At 54.8% G+C, this 18,837-nt stretch overlaps 1 protein-coding gene across 5 annotated transcripts in view; it reads right to left on the bottom strand.

Moving 5' to 3' along the window:
* Positions 1 to 370: 370 nt before the first annotated feature.
* The window catches only part of MTMR14 (myotubularin related protein 14), a 40,759-nt gene continuing 22,292 nt past the window's right edge, over positions 371 to 18,837 (bottom strand). For 2 of the 5 annotated variants that reach the window (XM_032458887.1, XM_032458888.1), the window contains exons 10-19: positions 16,529 to 16,595; positions 15,567 to 15,652; positions 15,251 to 15,327; positions 14,970 to 15,006; positions 12,644 to 12,714; positions 11,884 to 11,942; positions 11,579 to 11,717; positions 10,679 to 10,858; positions 3,519 to 3,674; positions 371 to 967 (exon numbers count right to left, since the gene is read on the bottom strand). In XM_032458887.1, the coding sequence (XP_032314778.1) occupies positions 784 to 967; positions 3,519 to 3,674; positions 10,679 to 10,858; positions 11,579 to 11,717; positions 11,884 to 11,942; positions 12,644 to 12,714; positions 14,970 to 15,006; positions 15,251 to 15,327; positions 15,567 to 15,652; positions 16,529 to 16,595 (1,056 nt within the window). In that variant the 3' untranslated portion in view covers positions 371 to 783. The remainder of the gene's footprint in view (positions 968 to 3,518; positions 3,675 to 10,678; positions 10,859 to 11,578; positions 11,718 to 11,883; positions 11,943 to 12,643; positions 12,715 to 14,969; positions 15,007 to 15,250; positions 15,328 to 15,566; positions 15,653 to 16,528; positions 16,596 to 18,837) is intronic. The other 3 variants (XM_032458890.1, XM_032458891.1, XM_032458889.1) reach the window with 3 other exon arrangements.

Raw genomic sequence — 18,837 nt, 5'->3', positions numbered from 1 at the left:
TGGACTGTCTGCTGTACTTATTAAAAGTGAAAATTCCCTCCACCCTCTTCCCAGCGAAATGAAGATCTCAGCAACTTCAAGTCTAAATTTTAGGAAGCCCTAGATCTGCAGGAATAAACAGGCTCCCTAGGTGACGAGGGCCCACCCAGGCCTGAGGACCACTGCTTCCACCGCAACAACCTGTGACTACCTGTCCCCATCTCACCAGAGACTCTTGTGGCTCAGGAATTAAGAGGCACGCCCAGGTCTCCCGTTCTCTACCCTGCTTCATCTGCCCCCTTCCATAAAAATAACTTCTAGCACAAGAAAGGATAGTGAGCATCTTCCAAATAACTCCACAAAGACAGCAACCAAATGATGATGCCAAAAGTAGCTGTTCAAAAAGACTTTGATTTTATTTTGTGATGTGTCAAACTGCCTCATTCTCAGTGCAGGTGACCCCTCCTCCCCAGGAAACAAGAATGGGAAGGGGGATCTTTTGTGAAGTCTTGGCCTCCACTAGGCCCTGGGGAAACCCCACACAGTTCTGAGAGTTGACAGGAATCTCATCAAAGACTAGAGTGGGTGGGAGGCAGTGACAGGTGGGGCGGCAGAAACCAGTCAGGAAGCTGGGGCTTGCAGAACCATGTCCTTAGCCCTGCTCAGCTTCGGGGCTGCCGCGTGCATGATGGAGAAGGGGAGGAGACTCTCCCCTGACTTTGAAGCACCCCTTGGCTGGGCATGGCTTTGATTCCACTCAGGGCTCAGGTGAGAGGAGAAGGAAGCTGTCGTGGGCTGGCTGCTTCACACGGTGCTGCTGCTGGTGCCCCTAAGTCCGACACCACGGACAAACTGCTCCAGCAGGCCGCCGATGGCACCGGAGGGGCTGGGGGCTGCTGCCCGAAGCCCCACTGTGCTGCTGTACGAAGCCAAGAAGGCTGAGCGCACCTCCTGCAGCCGAGTCTCCCGCTCACTCAGGGCTGAAAGCCTGTGGTGAGGGAGGGAGAGAGAATGAATGCATTACCTTGGAGCAGCATCCAACATCCTTACTCCTAAGCCAGTGCCAGCATCTGCCCTGTGGCTGTAGCCCCCTTGTGGCTCAGGCCCCAAATATGTGGCCCTGTTCCCCTCTTAAACTGTCTCTCAGCTCTCAGGCTGCTGTCCCTACCTGAGGAGGCCAGGGTCCTTGCCAGAAACCCCTGAGGCTCTAGCTACCCCTTCAGTCATTGTAGTCCCAAGGTAAACTTCTCCAGCAGGATTCCTGTTCTGATTCGATCTGCTTTTCCTTCCCTGGCCCCTACAGACACTTATCGTAAGTCAAGAAGGGGAACAAGTGAATGAAAGTCAGGCTTATCAAAGTGTAAATTCCATCTGCGGCTGAATGGTAACTTGAAGGGTCTTTAATAGAAAAGGCCTAAGCAATCAGCCAGAGCCGACCGCTGGACTCAAAGTTATGCAGTCTAAGGGCAGGTGGGACTTGGAATCAGAGGAAAGGTCACAGACCTACAAGGGATGAGCACTCACGTTTCCATTCACCTAAGCAACAAGGCCAGTCCTGGCCACTAAATTACTCCAACATTTTCCGCAGAAGACCTACTCCTGGGTAAGTCCTCCTGCGAATCTGTCAGAAGCAGCAGCAATGCCCTCAGTTTCCAAGCCCAAATGACTTACACCCAGGGCCTGGGGAAGGAGATGGAGATACGAGGATAAATGACAGTCCTGGGTAAGTGTGGGGAGAAGAGACCCAGGGAAAGAAGACCCGTGGGAGTGACGGGGGCGGGGCCGGAAGCAGCAGGTTCTAGGGTCAAGGAAAGTCAAACCGCTCTCACAGCAGCTCTAAGAACATGGGGCTGATACTGCATTCCTGCAACACCATGAACAACTCCAAAGTCTCTCCTGGCGTTTGGGGGAGATCTGTGGCCCCAGATCCTCTTTCCTACCGAATTAGGTTTCACACAGGCTGGAGACCATAACCAGGAGAAATTCAGATCAGTACTTTGTATTCACAGGGAATATCCAAAGGTCCAGTGCCCCCCATTTTTTGGGAGGTATAAGGGGGAGAGATCACAACCTATTTGGAGGCAAGAAAACTGGAGCCCAGAGAACACACACAGGCAGGCAGAGATTAGAGCTACCACAGTGCCAATCCCTCTCAAAGAGATGAGCCAGCAGGCTCAGAAGGCAAGGCTGATACCCCAAGACATAGCTGGTGAGCATAACAGCTAGGATTTAGATCAAATTTCTGATACCAAAGCCCAAACACTGAACCCACATACTGTTCAACCTCACCAGGAATCCACCTTGACTACACCCTGGTCCTACAATCTTGAAGCCACGGGATCACATAGAACCTAGCCCTCCTCTGGGAATCATCCAGAACCTGAGGGCCAGCCTGGAGCTCAGAGAGCTGCCCAAGGCATAAATTTTAGGATCTGGGGTGGAGTTGCCCATTTCAGTGGCTAATGTCAGGTAAGTGAGGAGCGCTGTCAAGCAGGGGCAGAGATCTGTTTCTTCCAGAACTGGCTCTTAGGCTCTCTTGCTGAAGTAGAGCTCTTGCTTCTGGCTTAAGGATCTGGCTACAGAGAAGGCTGTGCCAGATGCCAGTGGCCTCTGAAGTCCTTGGCTACTCCCTAGCTGCAAGGCCCGGACCTATGAGCACCATCCGGGAATCCCAAGGTCTGCCCCTGCCTGCCCTCAGCAGGGATCCTTTTCAACTCCCAAAAGCAACTTGCCTCCAGTCAGCCAGCACTGGAGGGAACGAGCTGGATTCTGGTAGTGGTGACGAACACCTAGCACCCTGAAGTCCATTTAGCCCAAGGGGGAAGTGAGAGCCCTCAGGCAACCACAGCCGCGTGGCAGATCCTGCCCCCCAGGCCGCTGGAGGCTCTCCCCCGCCTGACATCCCTGAAACAGCAGAGCAGGCTGGGGGCAGGTGGCTGCCACGGAGGCGGCTGCTCAAGTGGATGCACTGCAAGAGCTGGAATCCCAGGACTGGAGCCTTGAGGGGAGAGAATTTTACAGGCCTTGGCTTTAGAATCCCCATCCAATTTTCCTTCCTGACCAGAGGCAAAAGCAGATGACAAAAGTGGGGAGGGGACAGCAAAGAACCCTTGGCTTTGCCTGGGAGGAGCCCAGCCCTTGGGCTAACCCAGCTCCATTGTGGCTCTGGTCTCTACCATACACCTACCTTCACCACCCCACTGTTCTGCTTTCAAAGGCTTCTCACGTCAGGCAAAGCCTTGGACAGAAATAGAATCTTCTATAGTTACAGCCCAGCCAGCTTTCCCTAAGGGTGTGCCCCAAGACACCCATGGATGGGTTTTGGAGGCTCAAGAGAGTGAACACACCGCAACGCACTTCCTGAGCAGCCCATGAGGGTCCAGGAGCAGCGTGTACTTAGCTGAGACACTGAGGGGCAGGAAGCCCAGGCCGGCTCCCTGGGGCCAGCTGCTGCCTCACTCCTAGCCAGCACTCTTGACTGCTCACCAGCTTTTGATGTGGGCAGGGGGGCATCCTGCCTTCTCAAGCAAGACACTTACAGACAATTGTTAGGGAGCTCATCCGGGAAGCTGAAAGGGAGAGAGGAGTCTGCGTGCAGGACAGCCCGCTCCTGAATACTGCCACAGCCTGTTACCATCTGCCAGCTGCCAAAGTCTGTGGAGAGAGAGGATCCGGGCAGGGGATGGTCCACTGATCTGGGGCAGAGAGGAGAGAGAGGGGAGATGATGCAGTCAGTCATATGCCTGACGGGAGGCCCTGGAGGGGTGGGGTGGGGGGGCTGTGGCAGCCCTGGGACACGGCCACAAGGGTCTGTTGGTGGAACATCTGTAAAGTCAACAACTTTCACCAAAGTGCAGAAACAGCTGGAGAGGTTGTGACCGAGAAAGAAGACCACAGGCCGGAAGGCAGGCTCAGCTGCGAGGATAAGGCCTCGCGCCAAGACTGACGGGATCAGCAGAACCAGCACGAAGCACGGTGGCAGAGGGGAGTCAGCCACCGAGCCCAGGGTCAGGGTGTGCCTGTCCGGGTGGCCAACGAAGCAAGTGAAATCTCAACCGCACGAAAAGGAAGTGAGCAAGGCTGGATGCCCCAGGAACCACAATCGCCCCACACTCCCTGGCACGCAGGCTGGCAGAGTGAGTGACACAGAACCCAGAGCCTCTGAGGTCCTGTCGGAGAGGAGTGAGATAAGCCTCTTGGGGATGGTGGAGGGTGGTGACCTAGATTGAAGAGTAAGGTGATGGGAGCCCCAAGGCCCTCCTCCTTCTCGGCAGCACCTTCCTGGAGCCATAGTTTGTATTCACAAGCATCAACCCAGCAAACTCACTGGCTATGCCCAGAGGGAAGGGATGAATCAGGCAGGCAACTTGACAGCTTCATCAATTCTTTTTCAGATGCAGGTTTGGGGGTGCAGGGAGAGGAAAGCTGCACTGGGAACCTACCACTGCCACCTCCTCCCCACTCACAGCCAAACCATCTCTGCTGTCTGGACAGCAGCCCAGCCAGTGAGGGCGGGGGAACGGGAGGAGATAAGGAGACATCAAACAAGGTCCTTCCATTAGCTATCCCAGGTCCCAGTCCCCAGAGCTGCAGCATCTTTGATGCCTGACCCTTTATTCTTTAATTCAAGAATAGCAGAAGGTGCTCCCGTAGGGACCCAGAAACAGAGCAGAAGCATGAACGGTGGCACAGGGGGCGGGGAACTGAAAAATTCATTGACCTTGGCCCACCCGGGTGGCTGGTGTGAAGGGGTCCCAGCCTGAGGTCAGTCCACATGGGTCACCAGGCCAGTCTTACCCTCAAGCAGCTGCCAAGCTGAGTGCACTCTGGCCAGCACTGCATCTCTGGTGATCCTAAACCATCCCCATCTTAAGAGACAGGGAAATGGCAGCCCAGACAGGTGAAGACACTTGCCCAAGGTCCCATGGCTAGTGAGCACAAGAAGAGATTTTTAAAGCCAAGCCTGATCACAGATTTGTCCTACAACAGACCACCCTGAGACGAGGGACAACAGATGGCTTTCTACATTAAAGCTGCCATGAACTGGAACCCTCTGTAACATACAGACTTGTCACAGTCACCGTTCCTGCTCCTCTCTGGAAGGTGTGACAGCAGCACTGGGGATGAGGACAGGACACGGTCTGTTACCTGGTGGAAGCCCTGGTCACCAACAAAGCAGGGCTTCCTTCTTTTTAGGTAGAGAAACTTGGGGGGGGGGGGCTCAGGCCAGACACTGTATCTTTGGTGATCCTTAGGTGTCCATAAATCAGAGACAGCTGCCCAGGAAAGAGCAAGCCACACACCACAGTCTGGTGCCTGCCCTGCGCTTCCTCAGGGTCATGCTGGGGTCTTCAGTCAGCACAGCCCCTCTTGAGGTCAGCCTGGCTCCACAAATCTCATCTGTTGTTCAAACTCTAAGGTAGAGCTTCTTTTCCAGTTTCAGCAGTTTGTGGGAAAACAACTGCTGAACAGCAGTGTTGAGGGAATGAAAGGAATGTGAGGCTGAGGAGGCTGGGGGTGGGTGATGAGGGATCCTGGGGCAGGGAACATGGGAGTTTCTCTGCTCCAAACCTACTCCCTCAAGACTACCAGACACACACTGCCAACGGGAAAGCAGCAGACAGATGGACTACGGTTACAGAGAAGCTCCCAGCAAGGATTCCTGGTCCCCTAAGCTCGCCCCCTGTACCTCCTGTGCCTGGCAGGTAGCACCACCAGGCAAGAACCGTGCTTTAAGCAGCAGGGGACAGCTGTGGCATGGAGGAGGCAGCACAGATAGCAAGTGGCTGTGTGATCCCAGGGGGCATAAAGCCATCTCAGGAAGCAGCCATCTTCTGCACCTTCTCTAACACTGAGCACACAGGCTCCAAATGATTCTTCCTGCTTGAGGCTTTCGTCAAACAAGGGGTTGCAAAAACTGTTTTAGTTCCTGGTTTTGAGAGCAAGGGGCTGCGCTAAGCAGAGGTACTCCCAAGTGCCAGTCTGACTAGCCGACTAGAGGGAGCACCTGAGGCGACAGGAAACAGTCACTGAAAGGAAGCACCTGCACCTGCCCAGCCAAAGGCGGGAAAACCATCAAGGTAGCCTCAGTACACAGGTAGCACCGTCAGCCTTAAGAAGCTCCCGCGCTCTTCTGCCCTGTGCCCTTACAAGCACAAACACAGCAGCAAGAGGTCTGTGCTCCATCTTCACCAGCCTACCCACAGGACCGGAGGAAACACTGAGACAAACCACCCTCAGATGGGATACTGTGAAGCTGACAGTGCTTCCAAGGTCATCTGCACTCATCCCCCGGGCTCAGACCTCTGCCCAGGAGGTTGGATTCTTGCCAACATTTCACTCCCTTCAGCAATATGGCCTAGGCCCATCTTCACAGCAGCAACAGAGCCGCAACTCCCATCCTTCCGCAAACCCTGTGGGCCATCTCCGGCCGGTCTGTTTTAGCTAGTCTTTTCGGAACAGGGTACAGGAATATCCAGACAAGCAGAGCTGGCCCAGCCCACAGCGAAGGCAAGGAGAAAGAGGCCTGGCCTGAGGTGCCTGGCCTGGCCTTCTACTGAGCTGCCCAGTGCCCTGACATCCTTCTGTGGAAAGGGTAAGCATTTACCATGTGCCAGGGACTTTGCTCCATCATTTTATTTAAACCCAAATTTACGGAGGCCAGGATCATTAGTCCTACTTTAAAGATGGGTTGAGAAGTTTTTGCAAGTCATACAGCTGCCAGTGGCAAAGCCAGGACTGAAACCCACGTCTGACCAAAACCCATGTTAGCCCCATAATACAATGATCTTCCTTTCTGATAAGGGGTGGGGGTAGGGCCTCAGGGATTGGCACGGAACTTCCAACTGGAATAAAACACAGGATTTCTGATTGATAGTTGGAAAAGAGGCCTTCATGTGATCCCTGGATGTGAGAAAGGAAGCACGTGGAGCAACTGGCCAAAAGACAAAGCTAGCATGTGGAAGGAAGGCGGCAAGGGGAAAGAACCACAGGGTAATGGAGTTGGAGCCTTGATCAGGCTGTGCCTGAAGGCTGAATTTTTTCCAATGGATTTTTCCACATGAACCAACAGTTTTCCTTTACTGTTTAAACTCCTTTAAGATGGGTTTGCATCTAAAAGCACCTGATCTGATAAAGGGCTTGAAGCTTCACAGCTAAGAAGGACCCGGGAGTTGCCTGTCTAACCCTCTGATGAGAAAACAGAAACCCAAAGCTATCAAGCGACATGCCTGAAGTCATACAGGAAATGAATGTTTGAGCCAAGACCTAGGATCCAAGACTATGAGAGAGCTTGGATGTCACCTAATCTATACTTGCCCCCGACCACCTCCAAGCCTCCAGATGACGGTCCCACAGCCTCTGTCCCAGCGAATGAGGCCTCAGGGAAGAATCCTTCAGTTCAACAAAGATCTGACCTCACAGAACATCTTATTTCAGAGATGGCTAGGACAGGCTTTACTAGATTTGAAAAAAGAAACATCACTTCCCCCGAGCCTGGACTTCAAGTGTTGGGGCGGGTGTGTGTCTCAACCAGGGCCCTCTGCATTCCTGCAGCAGCCCAAGAAGTCTCTTGGGGCTCCAAATTTTCTTTTGGTCTAAAGCTAGCAATGCGTTTAGGCTTCCGCCACTCATCCCTGGTCTGGAGCTGCGGCCTCATGCAAGAGCATATCAAACATGGGCCAGGAACCCTATGTGTAACAGAAAGCAGTCTGGCTTCTTTGCCGCTTTAAACACAGCCTGGATCGAGCTCACTGCATATGAAGCAGTTGGTAGGGGGTGGAGGATGGGGAAGAGCAGCCAGGTGGGCAGCAGAGGTCGGTTCCTACGTTGCTACTTAGTTATTCAGCCAGGCTGCTGGGTGTCCCTCCGTCAAGTTCATCTGCTCTTCAGGTGGCTTGGCTTCAAGCTGGGCTCAGCAGTAGCACCATCACTCCCTCCTCAGGCACGTGCCAGCACCCCCACCCCCAAAGATGTCCTGCTCTGGAGCAGATACCAAACCACACGGAGCCGGGTGACTTACTGACCAGGGCTCGGGCAGGCGTGTGAGCTCAGAGCACTGGTCCTGCCTCTTTCTAGCCCCCAGCCCTGCAGATGATGAGAGATAAAACAATGGTCCAGAAGGCAGCTCAATTAGAAGCTAATAATGCAAAAGGGCCACCAATCTCACCAGTGAGAGGTAAGGGTCTGGGAACTGGGTACGAATCAGCACCCCACAGAACTTTCTTCACAAACTGAGACTTACTTCATTTTTTTTAAAAAAAACTTAAAAAAATTTGAAGTATAGTTGATTTACAACATTGTATTAGTTTCTGGTATATAGCACAGTGATTTAGTTATACATATGTATATGTTCTTTCTCATTACAAGTTACCACAGCCATTGAGTATAGTTTCCTGTGCTATACAGTAGGACCTCGCTTATCTATTTACTTCTTAACTCTGAACAAAGCTTCAGCAATTCCTTTCACAGGGAAGTCCTGTTTCAAAAGAAAAATGCTTGTGGAATTTGGGAATCTGGAGCATATAAAACCCAGAGAATTCACATTATGAGGGGAATTTGGGCTGTCAGAGAGCTTTGCTAAAGGGTTTCTTTCCATATAGTTCCCCTGCTGCATTAAAAAGCTGATTGGCTACTGTTACCTAAGAGATGCAGGAAAGCTAATGACAGGATCCCTCAGGCACTTTAAGATAAAAGAGACTAAATTAATTTTAATGTTAATGGAAATACATAATTAGAATGCTCCGAATCTGAATAATCTAGTCTTTCAAAACCTCTGGCTAACAGGCATCCAATTCAAAACCTTGTCCCCCCGCCTGGCTCCAAGCAGGCATTCCCAGAATAGACCAGCAAAGCTATCAAACACCTCAGCAGTCCACTTCATGCCTCTCCAAGGCCTTGTGCCCCACTTTGGTCCAGCAATCCCAGCCTCGACCAGGGACCAGCTCCCGGTGCCATGAGATCAGGAGGGGCCAGGGTGGCCGACTACCAGTGAGACTGAGGGAAACTATCACAAGACTGGAAGCTAGGTTCTTTTGTCAGGCAGAAAGGAATGATTAAAAACTCAGGTGTGGGAAGAGGTGATGGGGTGCTGCCTTGGGACTGGGGGAACCGTCAGCTGGACAGTTAAGACCAGGGCAGGACCCAGAGGACAGGGGGAATCTTCTGGTTTCCTTCCTAGTTGTCCAGCAACGTTGCATAGGCAGGAGGCAGGGGCAATGGGCAAGAGCCCCCGCCCCGAACAGCAAGGGTCATCAGGGCCGCAGCCGACCGCCAGCAGCCCGCCAGCAGCCCTGTGGGAAGCGGGGCGTGGGGACAAGGTGGCACGGCGGAAGGCACAGACGGCGGACGTGTCGGAGCATGGGCACGTGGGCTTGTCTGCCCAGCACTGTTTCTGCTCCATTACCTCCACCAAGCCCGGGGGGACAGAAGGGTTACGGCCCTTGTTTAACAGCCTCCGCTACAGCGCCGCAGACACGGTGGTGCCCTGAGCCGAAGGGCTCAGCTCCAGAGGTGAGCGAGCGCACAGGAGCCCGCCAGCCAGTGCAGCCCCTACTCACCTACAGCTGACCGCTCAGCCCAAGGGGGACGGTGCTGTTTCCCACCTTCCTCCATTGTCTGCTTTTGCCCAGAAAGGAAAAACCAGAGGACAGTGATGGGAGGAGAATTACAGAAGTCTGGGGTCTTTCCTTGTAATTTGATTGTGACCTCTGGGCTCAGTTTCCTTTTTGGTAACAGGCCTGCTAAAGGAAAGACCTGAAATTCTGGAGCAGTACCTGACAGAGTGGGGCTTGAATCTGGAGTGGACTCCAATGCGCACCATCTTTCTGCTAAACGTCCTGTTCTCCCTGGAATCTATTAAGGACCTCTTAAGTCACATACTGTTCTTCGTTCTCTCCAGAAGGGACATTCTCAAGGCTTCAGGAAACAAAGTAATTCACAGGATTTCTTTCCTGAGTTTATGACATGCAAAAAGTGGTACGGGGTCAGCTAAGAAATACTTTGGGGTCGGGAAATATAGCTCAGTGGTAGAGTGCATGCCTAGCAGACACAAGGTCCTGGGTTCCCCAGCACCTCCATCAAGTAAATAAATAAATAAATCTAATTACTCCCTGCATTAAAAACAAAAAAGAAATGCTTTCCCCAAATGCCAGACCATCCCTCAATCCTAAGCCCCTGTGCTCAGCTTTAATCTCATCTAGGAAACACTGTTCCTGCAGTACCCTCCAGCCACACCTGTCCCTTTCCAGGTAGGCAGCCTCGCAAGGTTTGTCCCAGCCACACACCTAGCCTAGCTCCCTGTCTGTTCCCCTCAGTGCCTCACCAAATCAGACAAGGAATGTGGAATCCACAGAGCGCCGAGACCCGGCAAAGGCAACAGGTAGAGGCAGCCCCAACTCCCTGCCCATCACGTCACAACTACTGCACCTTCTGGATTCCCCATCCGCCAGAGCTCCCGGAAGGAGGAGTCTCAAACCACTCTACAATCCAGCTCCTGCTCTGTATCCAAACATAAAACCATCCTCCAAACAGTGGGTGAGCCTGCAAGCCTGTCATCCCCTCTGGCCTCCTGACTGCCCACCAGACTGCATGCCCCTGTCCACATCACCTTGGGTACCAACTCCGGTGCTGGAACCCCTCTCCAGACTTATTAAGAGGGAAGGGCTAGCCACCCCACCATGAGGACTTTGGAGCTCCTCACCTGGGCCTGGGGACCTCCAGGGGACTGCTACCCATCCTGAAAAAGTTGTCAGAATGGTTCGAGGATGAGGAGCTGGAGGACTTGGCTTCTACCAGCCCCTGGTGGGAAGGCAGGCGGTCCTCTGGGGGCGGTGGCCGGTTCCAGAGCACACTCTGTGGAGAGGATGAGTGGCTCTTCCTCCTGAAGTGAAAAGACAGGGCTGTTGGCCAAGGGGCCACCTCAGGCAAGCCGTCTGCCGCTGTACTGAATCTCAGGGACCAGTTTTTATTCCACTGGAAATGTGCCACGATGGAGCGGGCACACAAAGCAGCACAAGCTTGGGCTCGGCCACAGCCAGCAACAGCTGGGTCTTCATGGAGGGACTGTGGGGTCACCACAACTGGCCTCAGAGCACACGCTAGAGAACAGAATCTTAACACTCCAGTCACTGCCTCTCCCTCTAAATGTTGTACAATATCTTGAGCCCTTTGGGGAGAAAAATCATCAAATTCTCAAAGGAGCTGACCCTCAAACAGATTCCCAACTCCCCATCATCATTTTGTCCTTCCCCCTCTTTCCTTCTCTTTCTAAGCTGGCCCCCCACCTCCCAGGCCAATGCGACAAGGGAGCTCCCCTAGGGAGTCCCTTTCACACCAGCCTCCCCTCACCCCACCCTGTCTGCCCAGCCCCGCAGTCTCGCCCTTCAATCCACAGGGAGCTCCGGCCCTTTGTGCTCTTGGGCCACCAGGGCAGTGCCCTCAGCAACCAGATGGCTGGCCTCTGAGGCCCAAGAGAGACAGCAGGGCATGGAACTGAGCTCTCAGGCCTGCTGTCAGGGGCCCCTTTGTTCCTGGGGCTCCCTGGAGCTGGTAGCCCTGGGCCACAGCTGTGAGCAAGCTTACTTCCAGCCTGGCCCCTCACCAAGCTGCCTGAGTCTGTGTTCCTGCGGGGACCAGCTCCACGGTCTCATAGGTGAAGCTCCCGGCGGCTCCCGGGGAGCTCTCCATGACCAGAGAGAAGTCGCTACCAAGGCTGGTGGTGCTGCCACGGTCCTTTCGCCCTGAAAAGAAGCCAGTGCCATCGGTCAGCACAGTATCCTCTCCTACTACAGGTCCCTCACCTCTTCCACATCATACAGCTGAAAAAAAGAAGTTTCTAGAACAGTCTCTACATGGTCTATACTGAGAAAGATGCCTAGAGGAAGTCTGCTGGGGTCTGTGACTCACTCAGCATACAGATATCTTCCAGGGTGAAGCCTGCATCCCGGGCTGGCAAACTCTTCCTCCTGTAACAGAAGTCAGAACACTGAATTCCAGACTGGGCCAGGGTCTCCTCTGTCCCCGCTACACTGCCCACCTGGGAAAGAAGTTCCAACTCCCTGGCAACCCGGGAGACAAGTCCTACCGAGAGAGCTGCAAAAGGCCAAGCCCACTGCGGGGAGGCAAGGAAAGCCTGCCTCCTCCCTGTCCACTTGGCCCCTGGGGCTTGTTCACAGTTCAAGTCCGGCCCTACACACCAAGAGCTCAGATTGGAAGGCAAGGGAACGCAGCAAAGACGTCAACTCTCACGGGGGCCCTAAACCAAGCGCCAGGCAAGACCCCTGCGTCCCCCTGGCTGGAAGCAGACCGCTCTGCAGCGGTGGGCTGCACAGACACACCTTGGCTGCAGCCCAGGGAGGGCAGCAGTCAGCGCAGTCAGGAGAATCTTCTGCCTCAGCAGGGACGTGGGGAGCTGGGCGTCCCCCTGCCCTGGGGCTGGTTTTCCCTGCAGCAACGCACCCTGCTCTCCTAGTCACGAGACGGGCCTCTTCACCCACTGGTCCTCCCCAGGTACCGCTACCTGCCCTCAGAGGGGAGACAGGGACAGAAGCCAGCCTGCCAATATGCAGGAAGCGGGGCAAGGATCAGACGGTGAGCGGGGCCCTGCCTGCCCTGGCTCACCCCTTCCCGGAGCCTTGGACCCAGTGTGAGACAAGGTCCTCCTTACCTCTGTGTCTTCAGAGCAGAGAACTCCTCAGAGATGATATGCTTCAAAAAATTGAAGCAGAAGAAGAAAATCTGAAGAAGACACCAAAAGGCAGCACGTGAGAAGCTCACCTTCTCTGGGGAGAACTAGGTGGGAGAACTCTCAGGAGAGGGCAGCAGTGGCCCTGGTCACCCCCCAGCTTTTGGAGACCCCCTCCCCCAGACATTCTGGTGTAGAAATGGTAGGGCTCACAGAGGGCACAGCAGGCTGGGCAGACGTGCTTGGGCTGAGACAAGGGAAAAAGGGGCTGTGTTTCCTTCCGGAGAGCACAAGACGGTAAGCCAGCGATGTTCAAATTCAAATTCAAATTCAACATGCATGTGACACACGCTATTGAAAAGGATGAGAAGAGTACCTTCTCCCTATGGCCTCTCCTAAGGACCCCAGGGCAAGAGGCCAACAGGGAAGGACAGCTGGGAGAGAGAGAATCTGGGGGCAAGATGAATAGACCCAGCAGGAACACAACAGGAGGGACAGGGAGCAGCTCTGCATGGAAATACCCAGGAACAGCAGTTCAGGAGAACGAGGGGTGGGGGCAGCCACTGTGCGGCCCACAGCCCGCGCTGTTCAGAAGCTGTGGGTCTGGGGAGGGCAAAGGCAGGAGGCGGCTCCTGGCCTCTGACCCGGCATCCCCAAGCCCACCTCCGTGAGCAAATTTTCTCTTCTCCCTTCCAGCCAGCACCTGAGCCCAGCAGGCCATGTTATGTGCACACAGGTATCATCTCTGCAGTTTTGAAACAAACTCCTCAGTGACTGTGAAAGGTGCAGTCCATTAACCCATCACCTGGGGTAATACCTACACAGCATCCCAGAGCCATACGGAACTTCCTCAAAGAATGGGAAAGGAGCGAGGGTGCCCAGGTCAGGGCAGGTCAGTATGAAAACGTTTTTACATAAAGTTAAATAGGAGTCTTCACCACAGGGTTTTTAGTCTTTAATATGCTAATGTGCTCTGTGAACCTCAAAAGCAAGAGAGGGGGACAGAGTGCTGTTTAAAAGGCCCCAGCTTTTCATTTGTTTTTATTTTTTAACGTATCAGGGCTTTGAGTGTCTGGGGCGAGGGAAAGGAGGGATAAGAGAAAAGCCTGCACCCTGAAGACCTGCCCTCCCAGCTGAGGACACCCTCTTGCTGACGCTGAGAGATGGCCAGGCTTGGAGTCCAGACCCCACTGGGCTCCGCCTTATCTGTGCCCAGAGTCTCTGAAGGCGGAATCAGGCCTGCTCTGGGGATGGGGGAATGTTCTGGAGTGCCAGTACTGGTAAGTCTCAAAATGAGAGGCTGCGAAGGGGCCTTAAGTACCAATTTCAATGCCAAAGTCACCGCCTCTGACAGGTCATGGAGGCCTCTGAGGAACAGGCTTCTAAGCTCGGCAGCCCTGGCAGATGCGGTAAGTGCTCGGAGGGAGAGAGCTGGAAGGGGAGGGGGAGCAGCTGAGAGGGAGGAACGAAAGGAGGCACAGATAAGATGCCCAGAAAGAGGCAGCCTCAGGAGGGTGAGAAAGATGCTTCAGGAAAACGGGGGGAGGGAGGACAGGGGGCAGACAGGAAAGAGCCACCTCTGCGTGCAGCTCCCACACGGGGCCTCTGGACTCATTCCCTTGGTGAGGCAGCAGGGGCGGCACCAGGAGACTCAAGGTTAATCACATTACCCAAGGTCACCCAGGTAATAAGTGGCAAAGGAGGGCTTAAACTCAGGTCTGACTCCAGGCCTGCGTGCAGAGAAAACAGGCTGGAAAACAAGTGTACTGAAGAGGCAACGTGCGAAAAGCAGCAAAAAGGACGGGGCGTGGACAGGGCAGAGAGGAGGAAGGAGGGACAGCGCACGGACAGGAAGGGGGCCTGGAGCCCGTGGCCGTGCCTGGTCTGGGGCTGGGCTGGTGGCGAGCAGCAGGCAGGACCCTGCTTGCAGACGGCCCTGGGGCTTAAAAGTTGGGTGGGGGGGGTGTGATGAGAGAAGAGAGGACAGGAAAGAGCTCCCAGGTTTTAGCTGCAAGCATGAGGGGCCCAGAAAAGGACTTGTAAACAAGGTCATCTGTAAGCAGCATGGCACAGCAGGGGAGGAGGACCGACACACGAAGGTCACAGGTGCGTGTCTTCTCCACGAGAGGAGCACGGGGGCTGCGGTATGGTGCTGTTCCCACCACGCTGCCTGATCCCAGCACACACCAGCAAGGAACTGCCCCCCAAGTGTGGACACCAAACAGGATGTCATCCTGTCCCTCTCATGAGTGCAAGGGCCTGAGCCCACGGAGCCCAGACATGTGCCTGCGGACTGGCCGGTACCCACCTCCTCTCCTTTGCTGAGCCGATCTACCAACATGTGCCTGAAACAAGGAGAGGAGGTCAAAGCAAGCAGCACCCAAAAAGGAGGACAAAGGACAAAGGGGGACCAGAGCCACAAGGACAGCCCATGGCTTTGGCACCACAGCCTCAGGTGGGCCTGACCAGCACCTCTGTCTCCCCAAAGGGGTGGGACTGCCCCCACCTTCCACCCTGTCACAGGAGCCACCACGCCTACACACACAGACAGGTGGTTCCCAAGGCACTGGTCCCACCCCACAGGCTCACCCAAAGAGGAACCAGTCGTAGGCCACGGTCAGGTAGAGGATCTCAGCGGGCTTCAGGGACATGTGGATGAGCCCATCCTGGAAGAGACGGGGAGATGTGCCCATGACAGACCCTCCTCGTCTCAGGAACTGAATCACAACCACAGACCCAGTGACAAACAGGCTGCCCAACAGCTCCAGGGACAGGGTTAAACACAATACCTGAACAATTGGGGTCCCTCACTCCAGATCTCATCTGCTTTCTAGAGACAGTCCCAGCACTCCCAAAGGGCCTCTGAATGTGCCCGACCCCAACGGCCTAGCCCATGCGTACTCACAGCCCACAAGGAAAGGCGCAGAAGAGAGATGAAGAGGGGGGTCCGGTCCCAGCCAGAGATACAGTGTACCAGGAGTCCGCTGTCGTCTACAGGGACACAGACCAGGAGGCCCAGGAAAGAAGCAAACATTGGCTGATTAGCAGAGGATGTGCCACCACCCTGGCCTCGCGTGAGAGCCAGGCCACCCCGGAACCCCAGCCTAGCTCCAGGGGCAGCATGTGATGTTTCTGCCAACCTGGCCACAGTGACTGGTTCAAGGGTGGGCATTTGACCGAAACTGGGCCAATGATCATGAGCTCTGGGACAGAAGCCATCTCCCTCGGGGGAGTTAAGATGTCAGGACACAAGTCTGGAATGGTTGCCAGCCATGAAGCTAACCCAACTGGGATGAGACAGGGAGAGAGTCTCTGTGGTATCTGTTAGGCACTTGGCTCTGCTCTTGGGCCTTCTTGTTGTATTAACTTCTCCTTGTTCAAGCAAGTGCAACCCCACAGAAGCCCTGACTGACATCAGGGAGTCAGAGTCAGACCGCCCTAGGACACTGAGCATGGAGGCCCGACCAATCCAACCGAAACAGCCAAACTGGCTAGAGCACCATCCGGAGAACAGGCCCCCACACTAAGTGCGTGCCCACGAAGAAGCCAGGCTGCCTTCCTCTCACCTTTCTGAACTAGACAGAGGCCACTGCAGCCCCGCACACATGGCTGATGCTCAAAGCTCAAAGGCCAGCTGACCCAGGGCAGAAATGCCCTGTGTGTGGTTCAGATGGTAACAAGTTCATAATTTTGTTTTTTGGGGTTTGGCAGACATGAAATAAATCTGCCAATGGGCAAGGGAATCCCCAAATCCTTCTCCCACAGAGCAGAAGGTAGGTGTGTGGCCCCAGTAAATACATTCGTGGTGTCATGACCTGGAAACACCCAGAAGATCCAATGGCCTGAGGTGGGGAGAGGCCGACTCACCGTCACTGTTGATTATGGAAAGCAGCAGTTTCAGGTAGTTTTGTGTTTGTTGCACCAGGTCCCAACTCTGTTGGAGAAAAAAGATAAAAGGAGTCTAGAAATAGGTATTTAACTCAGACTCAGAATTTAAAGTATTTGAAAAATAGCATATTAAGAGTTACTCTGAGGCAACAAATACTCAAGTCTCTTAGTCACAGGCCACAGGTCCCAAACCCCAGCTTCACTGAGATCTCACTCCTCACCTCTCCCTGACCCCCAGCTACAGCCCCTCCCTCGGTGCACGCTAACCCAGTGCGAGGGTGAGGCCCGGGGACGCCAGGCAGGGGCCTGGGCAGCCCATAGCCCCGCACCCACTAGCAGCAGCTGGATGGTAGCCTCCTCTGAGCCCTGGGCTCCGGGCAAGGAGCAAACAAAGGGCCTTGAGCCCATGGCCACTGTCACTAAATGGAAGGAGCCATTCCTTGACCTGCTATCATATCACAGAAATTAAGGAAAATACCAACCTTCTCATCAATCACGTTTCATTTGCTTTTTACTGCTACTCACTGCCTATTCTGTCTTTTGATGAATAACAAATGCAGTCTGTTTGGCAGACAAAAATCTTTTAACAGGAGGTTCGTGAGGTGGGAGATGGAAAATAAGCAAGAGCCGTGGAGATGGGAACCTCTGCTGTAGCCAAGCAGAAGGTCTAGACGCGACGCTCAGAAATAGTCCACTTCGGAGCCCGAACTCCGCGGAGGGGCCTGACCCAGTTCTGCGGCCCCTCCCCCGGCGGGGGCCGGCCTCCCGCCGCGACTGCCCGGCAGTGTCTGGGGCTGCGCAGAGGGGGCGCTGCACGCCCGCCACAGAGCACCCCCCAGGGGAGGGCGAGCACAGCACCTGTGATTGGAATGGTTTTCCCAGGAATTTAAAACAGGCTCATTTACCTGACCTCCCACGGCCCCTGGAGAGTCCTGACCCACTTTCAGCAGCTCTGGAGAAGGCTGCTGGCGCGCTGCGCTACCAGCGTTACTACCACAGCGGCTCGGGGGTCTCTCCACTGTGCCGACAGACCTCCGCACCGAGACTCCTGGGGGCGAGGAGCACGGGAGCGAGGCCGGGGCTCCGCGGCACCGGGGCCCGAGAGGGCAGCGGGGAGGGCTGCAGCGGCCAGGAGATGGCAGGAGGCGGCCACGCTGAGGTCGGCAAAGCCCCACAGCCACGGTGGCGATCTGAAGGGGACACCATGACCAGCGAGTGGTGGCAGATACCGCTGGCCTCTGCGTTCAGGGCTGGGGCAGGAACCACAGGCCGGGGAGCACTGGGTTGGTAGAGGCCCAGGGTCACACAGCTAAGCGAGCTGGCATAGGGACCCAGCCCTATAGTCACGGGATATGCTGCAGGAACCCCTCCTCTGATACCAGTGGGAAACGAAGGTCTGAGGAGGTTGTAGAAGGTGAGGAGGACCGGGGAAGTGCACTGAAATCCAGGCTCACCTCCTACTCTCATCCTCTGTGGTCCATGAAGCCTCTGGGTGCAGAGCTGAGTACCAGGCATCTGGCTTATATTTCTATGCCTGAAGTACTCTTCTCCTGGCTGGCAAACTCCTACTCATCCTTCAGAGGCCCAGCCCGATTATCTTCTCTGTGGAGTTTCCTTCTGTGGCCACTGGCCAATATCCTTACTATGCAGGTGATGGTTATGCTGTTGCCTCTTTTCCTAGAGTCAGCCCAGCGCCATTTTGGCATCTCTGCATCCCTAAGGCTTAGTGCTCAGGGACCAGGAGAAAGTACATTCACTACCTGTTCCTGGTCAGGGGCCACCTTGGGGAACAGCAGCCACTGGAGGGGGTCTTGGGGCACAGAGGGAAAGAGCAGCCCTCTGTGGAATGCCATCCAGCTGCACACACGTGCGGCTGCTCGTGCACTTGGGAACACTGCTGTGAACATCATCGAGGGCTGCTGGGGAGGGAAGGCAAGTGAACCACTGCACGTGTGCTGACTAGAAGGAACCGTCTAGGATGCCGAGGGACCGTGTAATTGGAAGGTGGGCCTAGTCTAATCCACAGGGACCATTAACAAAGGCTTTTCAGAGATGGTGACATGCATATGGAAAGGGAGGAGGGAAAGGTGGCAAGTGTTTCTGGCAGAGATAACCGCATGTGCAAATCTAGAGAGCAACCCCCCCCCCTTAAGGGGCTGAAAGGCACCAGTGTGGTGGAAGGAGAGGAGGGTGGGGATGGCCAGTGAGTCAAGAACAAGCCTGGACCCCGTGGAGCTGGGTGGGCCATGGAAGGGTCCATGGGCTTATTCTAAGGAAAACAGGAAAGT

This window comes from Camelus ferus, chromosome 17, assembly GCF_009834535.1.
Source record: "Camelus ferus isolate YT-003-E chromosome 17, BCGSAC_Cfer_1.0, whole genome shotgun sequence".
Taxonomy (NCBI): Eukaryota; Metazoa; Chordata; class Mammalia; order Artiodactyla; family Camelidae; genus Camelus; species Camelus ferus.
The sequence above is the reverse complement of the archived record's forward strand: the minus strand, read 5'-3'. Positions and strand labels throughout refer to the sequence as shown.